The 13,080-nt window shown below is 38.3% G+C and overlaps 1 protein-coding gene across 4 annotated transcripts in view; it reads left to right on the forward strand.

Annotated features, from left to right (window-relative positions):
• Nucleotides 1-13,080, forward strand: part of NUP98 (nucleoporin 98 and 96 precursor) — an 86,733-nt gene that overhangs the window by 521 nt on the left and 73,132 nt on the right. For all 4 annotated transcript variants that reach the window (XM_086340474.1, XM_086340475.1, XM_086340476.1 and 1 more), the window contains exons 2-3: nucleotides 12,448-12,542; nucleotides 12,879-12,980. In XM_086340474.1, coding sequence (XP_086196600.1) covers nucleotides 12,467-12,542; nucleotides 12,879-12,980 — 178 coding nt within the window. In that variant the 5' untranslated portion in view covers nucleotides 12,448-12,466. The remainder of the gene's footprint in view (nucleotides 1-12,447; nucleotides 12,543-12,878; nucleotides 12,981-13,080) is intronic.

Below are 13,080 nucleotides of genomic sequence, written 5' to 3' on the forward strand. Positions count from 1 at the left end.
CTTCACTGATCATCGTGCGGGATTGGGCTTTATTTGCTTTGGCTTCTCCAAGGGGAAATTTGCAACCCCAGGGGAGGGTGAGTGGGTCGGGAGTTTGTGAGCTTATTACAACTGTATCTGAGAATTAAGGTCATTTAATGGAGTGAAACCTTACTTTTTGTTCTCCCACGTGTCCCACATAAAGTTAGACGAGAAACAGGGTGAGGTTTCTGGATTACTTATTTTAGCCATAAGGACCTTGGAAATTAAGTCAATTCTCCTACCCTATATCACGTGCAAGTTTCACAGGTGGAGAAGCTGAGGCCCAGAGAAGAAACAGTACTAGAAAGTGCCAGAAATTTTTCTACTATACTGCCCTCCCTGGGCGTTCTAGCCCCCCATTACTGAGAATTCCCTTTAGAAAAGTGGAGGGGTTAAGATTGTGACATTGAGTAGTTGGAAGCAGAAACCTAGTTTTCAGTATCGTTTCCGATTTGGTTGCTACCCGCCCAGTTCACCTTAAGGCAAACGCTTCGTTAGTGGAACCCTAGACTAGACCATGAGAACTAAACTTAAAAGTTGAAGAACATCAGGGGTATCATGTATTGGGAATGAATTGATAAGGCTACATATTAGTGGCTAGTTCCCTGATCTAGGTCTGAAATTTTTATTTGTGTCAGCTGCTGAGGATTCAGAAGAAAGGGTCCAGTTAGTGAGCTACAGTAGAGTTGAAATAGAAAACAGGAAATATAGACAAAACTTAGAAAGATACACAGCAGTCATTTGGTACTTCTTGTATCTTGGGACTCATAACTCCTCTCTTACGGAATTTGAAAACAGAATAAGGTGAGAAAATTAAACTATTTTGGGAGAAGAAGCTAGGGAAGAAAGAAGAGAGCAATGATCATTCCCTGTGATAGTCTTATAAATTCAGAAAGAAACACTTGTTAGACAGATGGTGTGTTTGGAACTTGTTGAAGAAGTTTAGATATATAGAAAACAAACCAGAAGTTGGACAGGAAGGAGGTTCTGGGAAATACTTTTGGTAAATTTATTTTTTGACTCGTCAACTTTCCTCTTGTTTTGATGACGGAGCAAAAATTGAGAAATGTAGTATCTAAGAGCAGGAGAAAACTGTAGTCTTAATACTAAGGGGTGAACACAGGGTGTGTTTTCTGTGCCATTTTCTCTTCTGGGAAGCCTCTCCCGGCATTCTTTCCCCTGCAGCCTTCTATAACACTTATTTGATACTTCTGTTTATGACACCAGTCATTTTGTATTTCAGCTGTGTCTTTTTATTAGACTGGTAAAAAATTTTTTGTCTTGTATTCAGTTTGCTTTTCACATAGTAGGCCCTCAGTAAGTGTGCTTGTCTGAATGGATAAACAAATTGGAGGAGTTAAGCCTAAAAATAGTGTATAAAGAGGCTAGGTATTTGTGTACTCCTGAAATACCAGGCCCAGATAAGAGGACCCATACCGTTTGTGTGTTACGTTGTACTTTGATATCTGACTATTCATGTCCACTTGCTCCTAGACAGCTAATAACAAGCACAACTTTTAGGGAACTGAAGTCATAGCTTGGAAATGTTACTTCCTTGTGATATTTTTACAGTAGCAAGTAACCTTAGGAATGGAGAAGGCAATGGCACCCCACTCCAGTACTCTTGCCTGGAAAATCCTATGGACGGAGGAGCCTGGTAGGCTGCTGTCCATGGGGTCGCTAAGAGTCAGACACACTAAGCAACTTCACTTTCACTTTTCACTTTCACGCATTGGAGAAGGAAATGGCAACCCACTCCAGTGTTCTTGCCTGGAGAATCCCAGGGATGGGGGAGCCTGGTGGGCTGCAGTCTGTGGGGTCGCACAGAGTTGGACACGACTGAAGCGACTTAGCAGCAGCAGCAGCAACCTTAGGAAGGGGTAGTAATACTGATGTTTAATTTCCAGTAAATATCACATCTGTAATTATGCAATCTGTTCAAAGCTTAAGGGAATAAGAAATTGAGAGATTTAACAATAGGTATTAGAGACAAAGTATATAAACAACGTTTCTTGAGAATTTGGCACATTCTGTGTGTTTAGAATTGAACCTAAGTATTTTTCATTTATGTATTGTATTTTACCCATTAGATACTCATAACACCCCCTCCCCAAGATTTAACAATCAAGAATGTCTTCAAACGTTGTCAAATGTTACTTAGGAGGCAAAACTGCCCCTCAGTGAGACTGCTGCTCTACAGAGAACGTTCCCAATATTTCAGTAAAAAATCTTACCTTTATCATACTTTGTCTATGTTTGTGGAGTCAGCTAATAAGTTGTATTTGGTTGAGATATCCTTGAAAACCCTTAAATTGTCAAAATCTGGGATGGGAAGCTAAAAAGAATACTAGAGTTGCTTCCTTTAGTTTCTCTTTTCATGTCTGTGGTAGCCTCCCTTTCTCTGGAATAGGAGAAATTAGAGTCCTGTTTGAAAGGGGATAGGTCATTGGGTAAATAGAGCAATATTTATTTCATTTTTTGTGGAAGAAGCCAAAAGAGCTTGTACTTGAATTGATACAATTAAATGGGATGCTATATCTGGTCCTAAGAGTGAAGCTGGGAGGTAGTAGGGTGAGTTGGAAGATGTGAAACTGGAGTCAGACGATTAGAAGGGGGCCCTAACAGTTCAAGTTTGAGGTCTTGGGACTTCTTTATATTTTTAAGAATCATTGCAGACTCCAAACAGCTTTTGTTTATGTGGCTTAGTATTTACTGTACTGGAAACAGACCAATTTTGAAAAGATTTATTGATTTAAATAATAAATTATTTTGCTAATATAAATAACTTTATGAAAAGTTACTAAAAAATTTTGTGATAAAAGTGGCATTGTTTTGCATTTTTGCAAATCTTTTTAATGTCTGGCTTAACAGAAGACCACTGAATTTGCAGATTTTATGCATTCAGATGGTTGGTATGTTATTTTAGTTGAAGTATGTGACGAAAATCCAGCCTCATACAGGTCCATAGTAATTGGAAAAGGGAGGAATGATTTATTATTTTATTTATTTATTGGCTGCACTGGGTGGCATGTGGGATCTTAGCTCCCTGACCAGGGATCAAACCTGTGCCCCCTACAGTGGGAGTGTGGAGTCTTAACCATTGGACCGTCAGGGAAGTCCTGGAAAAAGTGCTTTAATAACCTTTTCACATAATTGTAGATTTCTCCTTTGACACTACACTCAAACCTGAACATGTGTACAATGTTTACATTAAAATTCATTGGTCTGTCTTGCACTTCGAATGGGTGTTTACCCGAGCGTGATATTATGACATCATATATTGGAATGATGGAATTAGGAATCACTGGGCTTCCCAGGTGGCTCAGTGGTAAAGATTCTGCCTGCCAATGCAGGAGATGCGGTTTCAATCCCTGGGTCAGCAATGTCCCCTGGAGAAGGAAATGGCAACCCACTCCAGTATCCTTACCTGGAAAATCTCAGGGACAGGAGACTAGCAGGCTACAGTCCATGGAATTGCAAAAGAGTCAGATATGACTGAGGGACTAAACGACAACAAGGGAATCATCGATTCACTGAGTCATGGAGCTATTCCAAATGTTGACAGATTTACGGTTGTTCATATTGCCACACATTTCATCAGATAAGTCTTTTAAAAATTGGGAGGCTAACAAGCTCGTAGTGGTGTACACAGGTTTTCAAGATTCCCGTTTTTGCTTCAAATCTTAAGTAAACATAGTTTGTCATTTATTCTTTGAAATGAAAATGTTGTTCCATGAAGAAAAATCTGTTGGTTCCACTTTGTATTCACAAGTAATCACCCAACTGTTTTTCATTGGGGCAGCCCTTATAGTTCAACATGTAGAAGTGCTTTTGAGTATTTCCCACTTCATCCCCCAGAATAATTGCACACATTATTGAAAAGATGTGGCCTGAAATGTTGAGTTAATACAGTCAATAATTTACTGCTCTATCAAGGACATTCAGGAGAAGGAAATGGCAACCCACTCCAATGTTCTTGCCTCGAGAATCCCAGGGAAGGGGGAGCCTGGTGGGCTGCCGTCTATGGGGTCACACAGAGTCGGACACGACTGCAGCGACTTAGCAGCAAGGACATTCAAGCGAACATAGGTTTTTATGTTTTATGTGCTGTAAGTGAGTGGCAGTGAAGAATCCAGTGACTCTACAGTTTGGGGCCAGTGTTTTATGTTCAGTTCTAGCAGTTTTATATACCATTAGATGCAGAGGTCAGTACAGTTTTTGTTTTTTAATATATATATTTTTTAATCTTTTGTCTGTGGGGCATGTGGGATTTTAGTTCCCTGTCCAGGGATCAAATGTGCACCCCCTGCATTATCAGCACAGAGTCTTAACCACTGGACCACTACGGACATCCCAGCACAGTTTTTTCAAAAAGACAAATAATGTCTTAGGATTATTATAAAAATAGCTTTTACTTCATGGGCCCCCTGAAGAAGGTTTTGGGGACTTCTAGGAGCCTTGAGAACCACTAATCTAAGACAGTGATTTTTCACACTTGGTTCATACAGCCATAAGTTTCTTTGAAAGTGTTCACTGATGAGGTTCTGTTGTGTCCCCATCCCTCTTTACTTCACCAGAACAGCTTTTGTGCTCTCTGTTTTATGAAAGGCACTTCTGATCAAGGGGAATATAATTGCCTGAATTAGCCTGTTCAGGAAGAAAACAATTCATCCTTCATGAGTGTGTATCAGAATCACTCATCACTTCACACCTTTGTTTAGACTACTTCCATGTACTTCTTTTACACAAAGATTACTAGTATCTGCACACATAACCTTCTTGCTAGATGGAATAAGCTTAAGAAATAGGCAAATGATTTTGTAAATTAAAAAGACTTGAGGATTTCCCTGGTGATCCAGTGGTTAAGAATCCACCTGCCAGTGCAGGGGACACTAGATTCGATCCTTGGTTCAGGAAGATTCCACATGCTTTGTAGCAGCTAAGCCCTTAGCCACAGCCGCTGAGCCCATATACTGTAGAGCCCATGCTCTGCAGCTCTGCAACAAGAGAAACCACTGCAATGAGAAGAGTAGCCCCTGTACACTGCAGCTAGAGAGAACTCTTGGGCAGCAACAAAGACCCAGCATGGCCAAACGTAAATAAATAAATAAAATTTATATACTAACGTGAGTAGTTAGAAATGAGGCTGCAAATGTGAGATGAGCAGAAGTGAATGAATAATCGGAGTGCCCTCAGTATATTGTTTGGGGAGGTAATTGTTTTAATTTTTGCTGTGGTGCTTCACAGTTGTTTTAAATGGTCAGTAGGTGACACCAACAGTATTGGGAAATAAGTCATATTATGTATGGAGTTCTGGCTTGGCACTGATCAATCAAAGTTTGAGTGATTGATTTTATAATTTAAAATATTGTAAAACTAGACTGAAATCTGCTCTTGAGGAGCTCTAGTTTGAGGCATCTTTGTTCTAATAATCCTTTGGCGTAGGCTGTATAAGCCCTACCATTCAGGTATAGAAATTGAGATCTGAGGTTGAATATCATAACTACAATTACAGAGTAGCAAGTAGCAGCAGTTTTTTATTCCTTCTTTACCTTTTTATTTTGACTTAATTTTAGATTCACAGAGAATTAATTGCAAGCATACTAAATGGCAGAGAGTTTTAAATACAGATTTGTCTCTAAGACTAATGTACTCTTCACTACTTCAGTTTGTAAAATGAGTTGTTAAGGGGATGAAAAATGCTACTCAGCACTATGAAGAAGGAGCTTTATTAGGTACTCTGGATTATTTTAAATTAGTTTTGCACACTAATGGGAGAAATTGAGGGAAATCACAATACTTTTGACTAGGGCAGCAAACAGCTTACACACTCAAGCAGCAGGTATGACAGCAAATATATTGCATAACTAAAAACAGCTGGGAGGCATTAGTTTATGTAATCAGGGTTGGGAAGGGGAAGGGGAAGTATTTTTATACTGATAGGAGTCTGAAGGGTGTAATCTGGGACTGTCATGTTGAGGCAGGTGAGGCTTGAGTAGCAATTTTTAGAAAGAGAAGGGGACATAGTTGTTAGAAAATGTTATAACAAAAGGTATGGAGAAGGAAATGGCAAGCCACGCCAGTATTCTTGCCTGGGAAATCCCCTGGACAGAGGAGCCTGATGGGCTACAGTCCATGGGGTCACAGAAGAGTCCAACACGACTGAGTGACTAAAAACAACAGCAGCAAAGGGTATGGCTTGATCTGGGGATCAGTTACAAGGAGACTAAAACAAGAGAATAGTGAGTGGTTTTGCTGGGATATGTTATTAGGTGATTAAGAATAAGCCAATCTGTTTTACCTGAAGCTCTTACCAACTCCCATCCCTCCTCTCCCACCCAAGGCAAAAATTAGCAGTCATTCAATTCAGTTTTCTGTGGATGATAATTTCTGTCTTTTTTAGTACTTCTGTGAAGATGAGAGACTGTATGAAAAAGTACTTTGTAAACTAAAGTACTGTACTAGTCCATTCATCTAACAAATAGTGTTTTTGCTCTTTACTGAGTTGGATACAAAGGAACTCAGTGAAGCGGAAAGAAAAAATTACTTCCCATTTGTGTAATTTTCTGTTGTCAGAGAGCAGCAAACTTGCTTAGTCATTCAGATAGCACTTAAAGTTGGCAGTTGACTGGGTGTTACCATGTTTCAGGGTCTGTCCATCATTTTTCTGGAAGATAACTGAGTTTTGTTGTCGAACCCAGAGTTCACAAAGCTCACAAAAATTGGACATCAGTTAATTGAGCTTTAGTTGGGACAGTGGGGAATACTGGACTACTGTTATCTGTTATTAAGGCTACCTCTTGTATCTGACAGTCTGAATTATTACTTAGAAGATTGAACATAGAGAACAGAGTAAATTTAAGGACATTGCTTCTTTCCATATAGTACTATTGCATTTTTATTTATTCTTTGTAAATATGTCTTATATACCAAAGAGAGAAAAATTGCAATGAAAATAAGTCAGTTCATCCTTAAAGGAAGTGGTTCATCTTTGTAGGAAAGTTCATTGAGATCATGGCAATATCTTATAAATTGTTGATCCACAAGAGAGATTACCTTCCTGGTGACTAGATCTCCCATATTTGCCAGAGAAGTGTCTCTTTCTTCTAATGGTGCTGGATCAATACTGCCAAGTTTTGGTCTCACAGGTTCCCTATTTGTAATGAACGCAAAGTCAATTCCCCTTAGTTGTCAGTGTTCTTTCTTAAGGCAGTCTAGACTGTATAGACTCTCAGAGCATAGCTTCTGGAGTTAATAATAGCTTTGTGATTTGGGGTAATGCAAGTTATTTGTCTCAGTTTCACCATTTGTAAAATAGGGATAAAAACACCTATTTCATTGGACTTTGGGGGATGTTTATAAGAGATAATTCATTTAAAAAAAAAACAGAACAGTGCTTGGGACACAGTAAGAAGTCAAACTTTAGCTAGTATTTATTCTAGAAGGATTTCAGTTTGGCTCAGGTTAATATATTTGAAAGGATAAAGATTTGAATGTGTGCTTTGCCTTTAAATGTGAATGAATTTAGAAGTTCCACACCTTTCACTCACTTGGATTACTTCTTTTTCTTTTTTGAATAGATTTTTTAAATGGAAATAGAGTTAATGTAAATATCTGCATCCTCTAGATCATTTGTTATTGATAATAGAGGAAGTAGACATTACCGAGAAGTTTGGATCCTCTGAATTCTCTGCCCCATGTCTTATTCCCCTTCCTCTCTCCAGAGGTAACCACCTTCATGTGTTTTACTAGTCTTTTTCTTTTACTTTTACTATGTATATATGTATCCATAAATAACTGTGTTATCTTTTCTATTTTACATAAAGAATCTGCCAGTTGTATCTTTTTGCAACTTCCTTTCTTTTGTTGAACATCTTTTACTTGAAATAATTCTTTTAGGGTAACTTTGTTCGAATGTTTTGATGATGCCTTATTTTTAGCTGAGTGCCCTGATTCACTACTTTAGTTGAGTAATTTAAGGTTGATGACATCATTACATAATAAACTGACAAGTACATTTATTATGTGTTTATCATATGAGGGAAACTGATATGAGAGGTACACAGATAACCCATTCTTGTTTTTGCAATATTTTAATTTTAATTTTTTTTAACACCAAAAACATTGTGTATTGGGTATAGCCGATTAACAGTGTTGTAATAGTTTCAGGTGAAGGACAAAGGGTGAACAGCCATACATACACAGGTATCCATTCTCTCCCAAACTCCCCTCTCATCCACTGCCACATGATGGTGATAATATATCCCTACTTTAAACATTATCAGCTAGTTCAAGATAATATATACATATACATAAACATTTTAAAATACATATGTGTGTGTATACTATACTATACACACACACACATACATATATATATATATATATATACACACACACACACACAGGCCAAAGAAGTGTCTGCTGGTTGTGTCCAGCCATTTTGTGATCTCTTCCTTTTAGCAACCTCATTAGATGAAAAATTCTGCCAAAAATCTTTCCTTTCACAGCTTTGTTTTGTTGTGAGAATTAATCTAGCATAATTTTATTTTTAAGTTAGAAATTACTTCTAAAGTAACTTGATCATTCAGACTGAGTTTTAAAAGCACATTTGTGGTGATTGCCATTAATTTAGAAAATGAGTACAACTGTTTCAGACTGCTTGTTGGGTTCTGGGGTAGTAAACAAACGGTACTGTTCCTATCCTGGAGTTCATTGTGTGTTGCAGGTTGTGTTGGGGGAGGTTGAGAGGTTGGCGTCTTTGGGAAGCAGACTCTGAATTGGAGATAATCCTGCATGAGTTGTATTGGAGAGCGCACTTGGGATCACCGCTTATGGGAAAGAAGAGAAGGAAGTAGAATGGGCTGAGGGAGAAACTGAGTTGTGATAGTATCTTAATGAAGGCCTCAGCCAATCCATGCAGGCTATGAAGCTGAAATCACCCTTCAGAGTTATCCTAAGCTGGAACAAAGATGTCTGGCTTTTAGATATGGTCTGTCCCCTGAAGAGCTATGACAGACCTTGAGAGCGTGTTAAAGAGCAGAGATATCACTTTGCTGACAAAGGTCCTCTGAAGAGGATCTGACCCTTGGTGAGGCAACTTTTTGCATTAGAGGCAGTTCTGAAGAGGACTGACAGCTGAAAGCTGTCTTTTGGTAGTACGTCTCAGCAGCTGGGACAACAAATCCTTCAGTCCTCAAGGGAGATCTGTGTAATTGGTGCTATCATAGGGTTAATGGTAGAGAGAGTCAAGATAGATATGTGTAAATAAATCATACTCTGTACTAAGGAATCCCAAAGGAGTGACTAACAGGAGTTAGGAAGAGCTTATAGAAGAGATGACATTTGAGCTAGGTGGTGTTGTTGTTGTTGTTTTTTAACATTTTTATTTTATTTATTTATCTAGGCTGCAATGGGTCTTCATTGTGGCGTGCAGGCTTCTCTAGTTGTGGTGCGAGGGCAGCATGTGGGATCTAGTTCCCTGACCAGGGATCAGACCTAGACTCCCTGCATTGGGAGCACAGTGTCTTAGCCACTGGGCCACCAGGAAAGTCCCTCAGCTAGGTTTTGAAGAATGAATTAGGAGGTTATTTGGTAGGAGCAAGGGTTCGGGGGGTGAGGGGGCATTTTTTATTGAGTCACTGACATTTCATAGCAGAGTCAGGAAATTGGTTTATTTGAAGTGCAAAGGGTTTAATATATTAGCTATTCTTTAATTTCTAGCAATCATGATAAAAATAATGAAGCTGTTTGTAAAATCTTGGTTTGCTTCCATGGGGATAATTTTTTAAAAAACACTTAGAATCCCAGTATGATCAGACTTGAGAGTAAGCCAAGCTCATCCTTGCCAGAACCATAAAGACAGGCTGAGCTTGAGTGAGAAGCTTTTTTTTCCAAGAGTCTAAACTGTGTTGGCCTTTTTCTTGAGTCTGGAACAGATGAATTTTCTTAATATACTGCACATGTTCTTGCTTGTTGCTTAGTATCTTCCATCCTAGGATTGAGGGTGTCCATGGGAAGTCGGAGGTTAAACTGGAGTGCTACTGCTTATCCCTTTTTTGACCTTGGGGAAACTTGTTGAATACCTGATCCTGTTCCCTCATTTGTAAAATACAGGTGGTGAGGCATAACCCCCCCTTTTAGGGTTGTTGAGATAACCTATAAGAGATTATAAACTGTGAGATATTTCTCAGGATATTTTATTACTCCTTAAAATTCCTTTGTGGAGTATATGTGTGATGCTAGGTTTGTATGTTAGGATAAGACTATTAGAAATCAAATTTTGATCATTAGAAGTTGTGGATTTGGTCTGGAGAACCTAGTGCCACAGAGGCACTAGTGCCGAACTGACAGAAATCTTCTATATGAGGATTTGAGTCCTGACATGTCTACTCTGTGGAGGATGTCAGACTTACACGAATAGATTGCTGTTTATAGGGTTGAATAAGAAAATGAATGGAAGATTTAGCATGATAATGGTATTACAACTCAGTTTTTGCCTTGTTGGTGATGGATGAAAAATTTTAGTCAGCAGATAAAGGAAAGTGAATTTCCTCTATCTGTAGGGCCTGTGACCCAAGACTGCAGTATAAGAGAGAGAACAATCAAAATAAGTTGGTCCAGACATCTGACCCCAGCACAACTGTCAGTTCTGAATGAACTGTTTAGTACTTCCAAGAATTATTTCCCCTGAAAGGGGAGTCACCAGTTGATAACGGTAAAGATCCAGTTCATCACTTTGTGACACCTGGTAGATTGAAAAGGCAGGAAAATTCAACTACATCTTACTGCTGACTCAGAAATGATGGAATGCCTGAAATACAGCCCCCAGTTCCAAGGAAATGCATTAGAATCATTTGAGGAGGCTTTCAAAATACAAATGCCTCCATCCTAATCCTGGACATTTTGGTTTCTGACTTCTGGAATGGGGTATAGGGGGGTGTAGTTAGAAAAACTTGCATCTAATTCTGATGTGGCCCTCTTGAACTACTGGTTTCAGTGAGCTCTGTTTAACTGAAGAAGTTATTAAATTCCTGGATGTTCGAATAAAGAGCTAAGTGTTGGAAATTTTTTTCTAGGGAAATATGGAGGGGGGCAGAACATTGCTTTCTGTATTTATTTCGTCTTTTCCAGTGTTGCACGCAGTGTTGCGGGTGTTAGTGCTAATGGGACTCTGGAACATTGTGGGCACACCCCAGCATGTTACATTTAATTCTATTATATGAATGAAGCATATGATTTTACTAGGAGAAAAAAAGTGCTTCGTTATGTGTAAATAATAGAAAGGCCATAGTACCTATCACAATCTAAACAAGCATGATTGTCTATTTTCTGAGTTTTAATATTAAAAGTAGTTTACTTAAGGCTTCCCTTGTGGCTTAGCTGGTAAAGAATCAGCCTGCAATGTGGGAGACCTGGGTTTGATCCCTGGGTTGGGAAGTTCCCCTGGTGAAGGGAAAGGCTTCCCACTCTGGTATTCTGGCCTGGAGAATTCCATGAACTGTCCATGGGGTCTCACAGAGTGGAACACGGCTGAGTGACTTTCACTTTGACTTTTACTCCTTATTTTCTTGTCTGCTGGCAGGTAAGTGGTAGCAGATATTTTAAATTTAAGGAAAATTTGTTGACCGGGACGGGGCAGGAAGTGTTTACTTTTTTGTAAAACTATACCTTTACCTTGTTTTCATTCAAATCTAGGGGGGAAAAAACTTTGACTTTGACCAATGCATTAAGTGACTATGTACATAGTTTGGATATTTTAGGGGGCTCATTCATGTGAAATGGAGGTTTTGACCAAAAGTTTTCTATAATATTCCCAAAAGTAGGAGAAGATAGGTAAGCAGGGAACCATAGAGAATAGTGTTAAGAAGTAATCTCAAAAAGAATGTCAGGATACCAGAATCTCAGGTTTAGAGATGGGAGGAGGGGGTGTACATAGTTTGAAGAACAATACTACAGCATTTATATACCAAAAAATACAGGGAAAAACTTTTTACAGTGCAAACTATTGAAAATAAAGCCTGACAAAAAATTTAGCTTCTCTGTTTGGGATAACAGAATGTCATTGTAATTTTTAAGGAGTATTCTGCCTAACTTCCTACATGGGGCATACCAAAATAGGGCACAGTAGACCTGAAGTCTTTATTAAAGGGGGGCTTAATTTTTAAAAAGGTCAAAAAACATTGTTTTAAAGGGATGGTTGTGGGTGTGATACAAGGTTTACTTTCACATTATGGTACTGATTGAATTTAGCTCAGTTTTACAAAGTCTGTTTTATCATATAGAATTTTAGGATATTGAACAAGGGTGAACATTGTGTTACAGTTTGAATGGGCCTAATTAAATTTGTAGAATAATACATTTTCTGAAAAAAATTCCACTGCATTTTATGGTCTTTAAAAAGTGATAATTTTTTCTTCTTTCCAGCTTTCTGAAGATTTTGAAGATGTTTAATAAGTCATTTGGAACGCCCTTTGGGGGTGGCACTGGTGGCTTTGGCACAACTTCAACATTTGGGCAGAGTAAGTTTTAAAAAATAACAAATGAGGGAGAGAAATCTTAAGCTGTTTTAAGAACAAATCCACTCCAATAGTTTTAGGTAGGAATTAATTTATACTTTGATCTTTATAATAACTTGAAAAATAACCAGGATAAAATCTTGTTAAAATTTTCTAAAACATAGAAATACATTCTGAGTTTTCTTGGTTTTCTGATCCTTAGTAGAATGTACTTACTGTTATTAATTGGCTATTTTATCAGAAAGTTATACTTTGTTACTAATTTTCAGACCAGGAAATACTTTTTTAAACATTGACCTGGTTTAGATTTTATTTTGATTCTGGAATTTGCCTCATCAGATACTGGATTTGGCACTACTAGTGGAGGGGCATTTGGAACATCTGCGTTTGGTTCTAGCAACAATACTGGAGGCCTGTTTGGAAATTCACAGACCAAACCAGGTAAGGATTTTATTTGGAATACAATTGGTTTATTCATAGCTGGTATAGGATTTCATTTAGTGACTCCAATCTGTGTAACTCTTTTTTTTTTTTCCCCCTC

This window comes from Bos grunniens, chromosome 15 (genome assembly GCF_055505025.1).
Source record: "Bos grunniens cultivar Pamir isolate PY7600 chromosome 15, Bosgru_T2T1.0, whole genome shotgun sequence".
Classification (NCBI taxonomy): domain Eukaryota; kingdom Metazoa; phylum Chordata; class Mammalia; order Artiodactyla; family Bovidae; genus Bos; species Bos grunniens.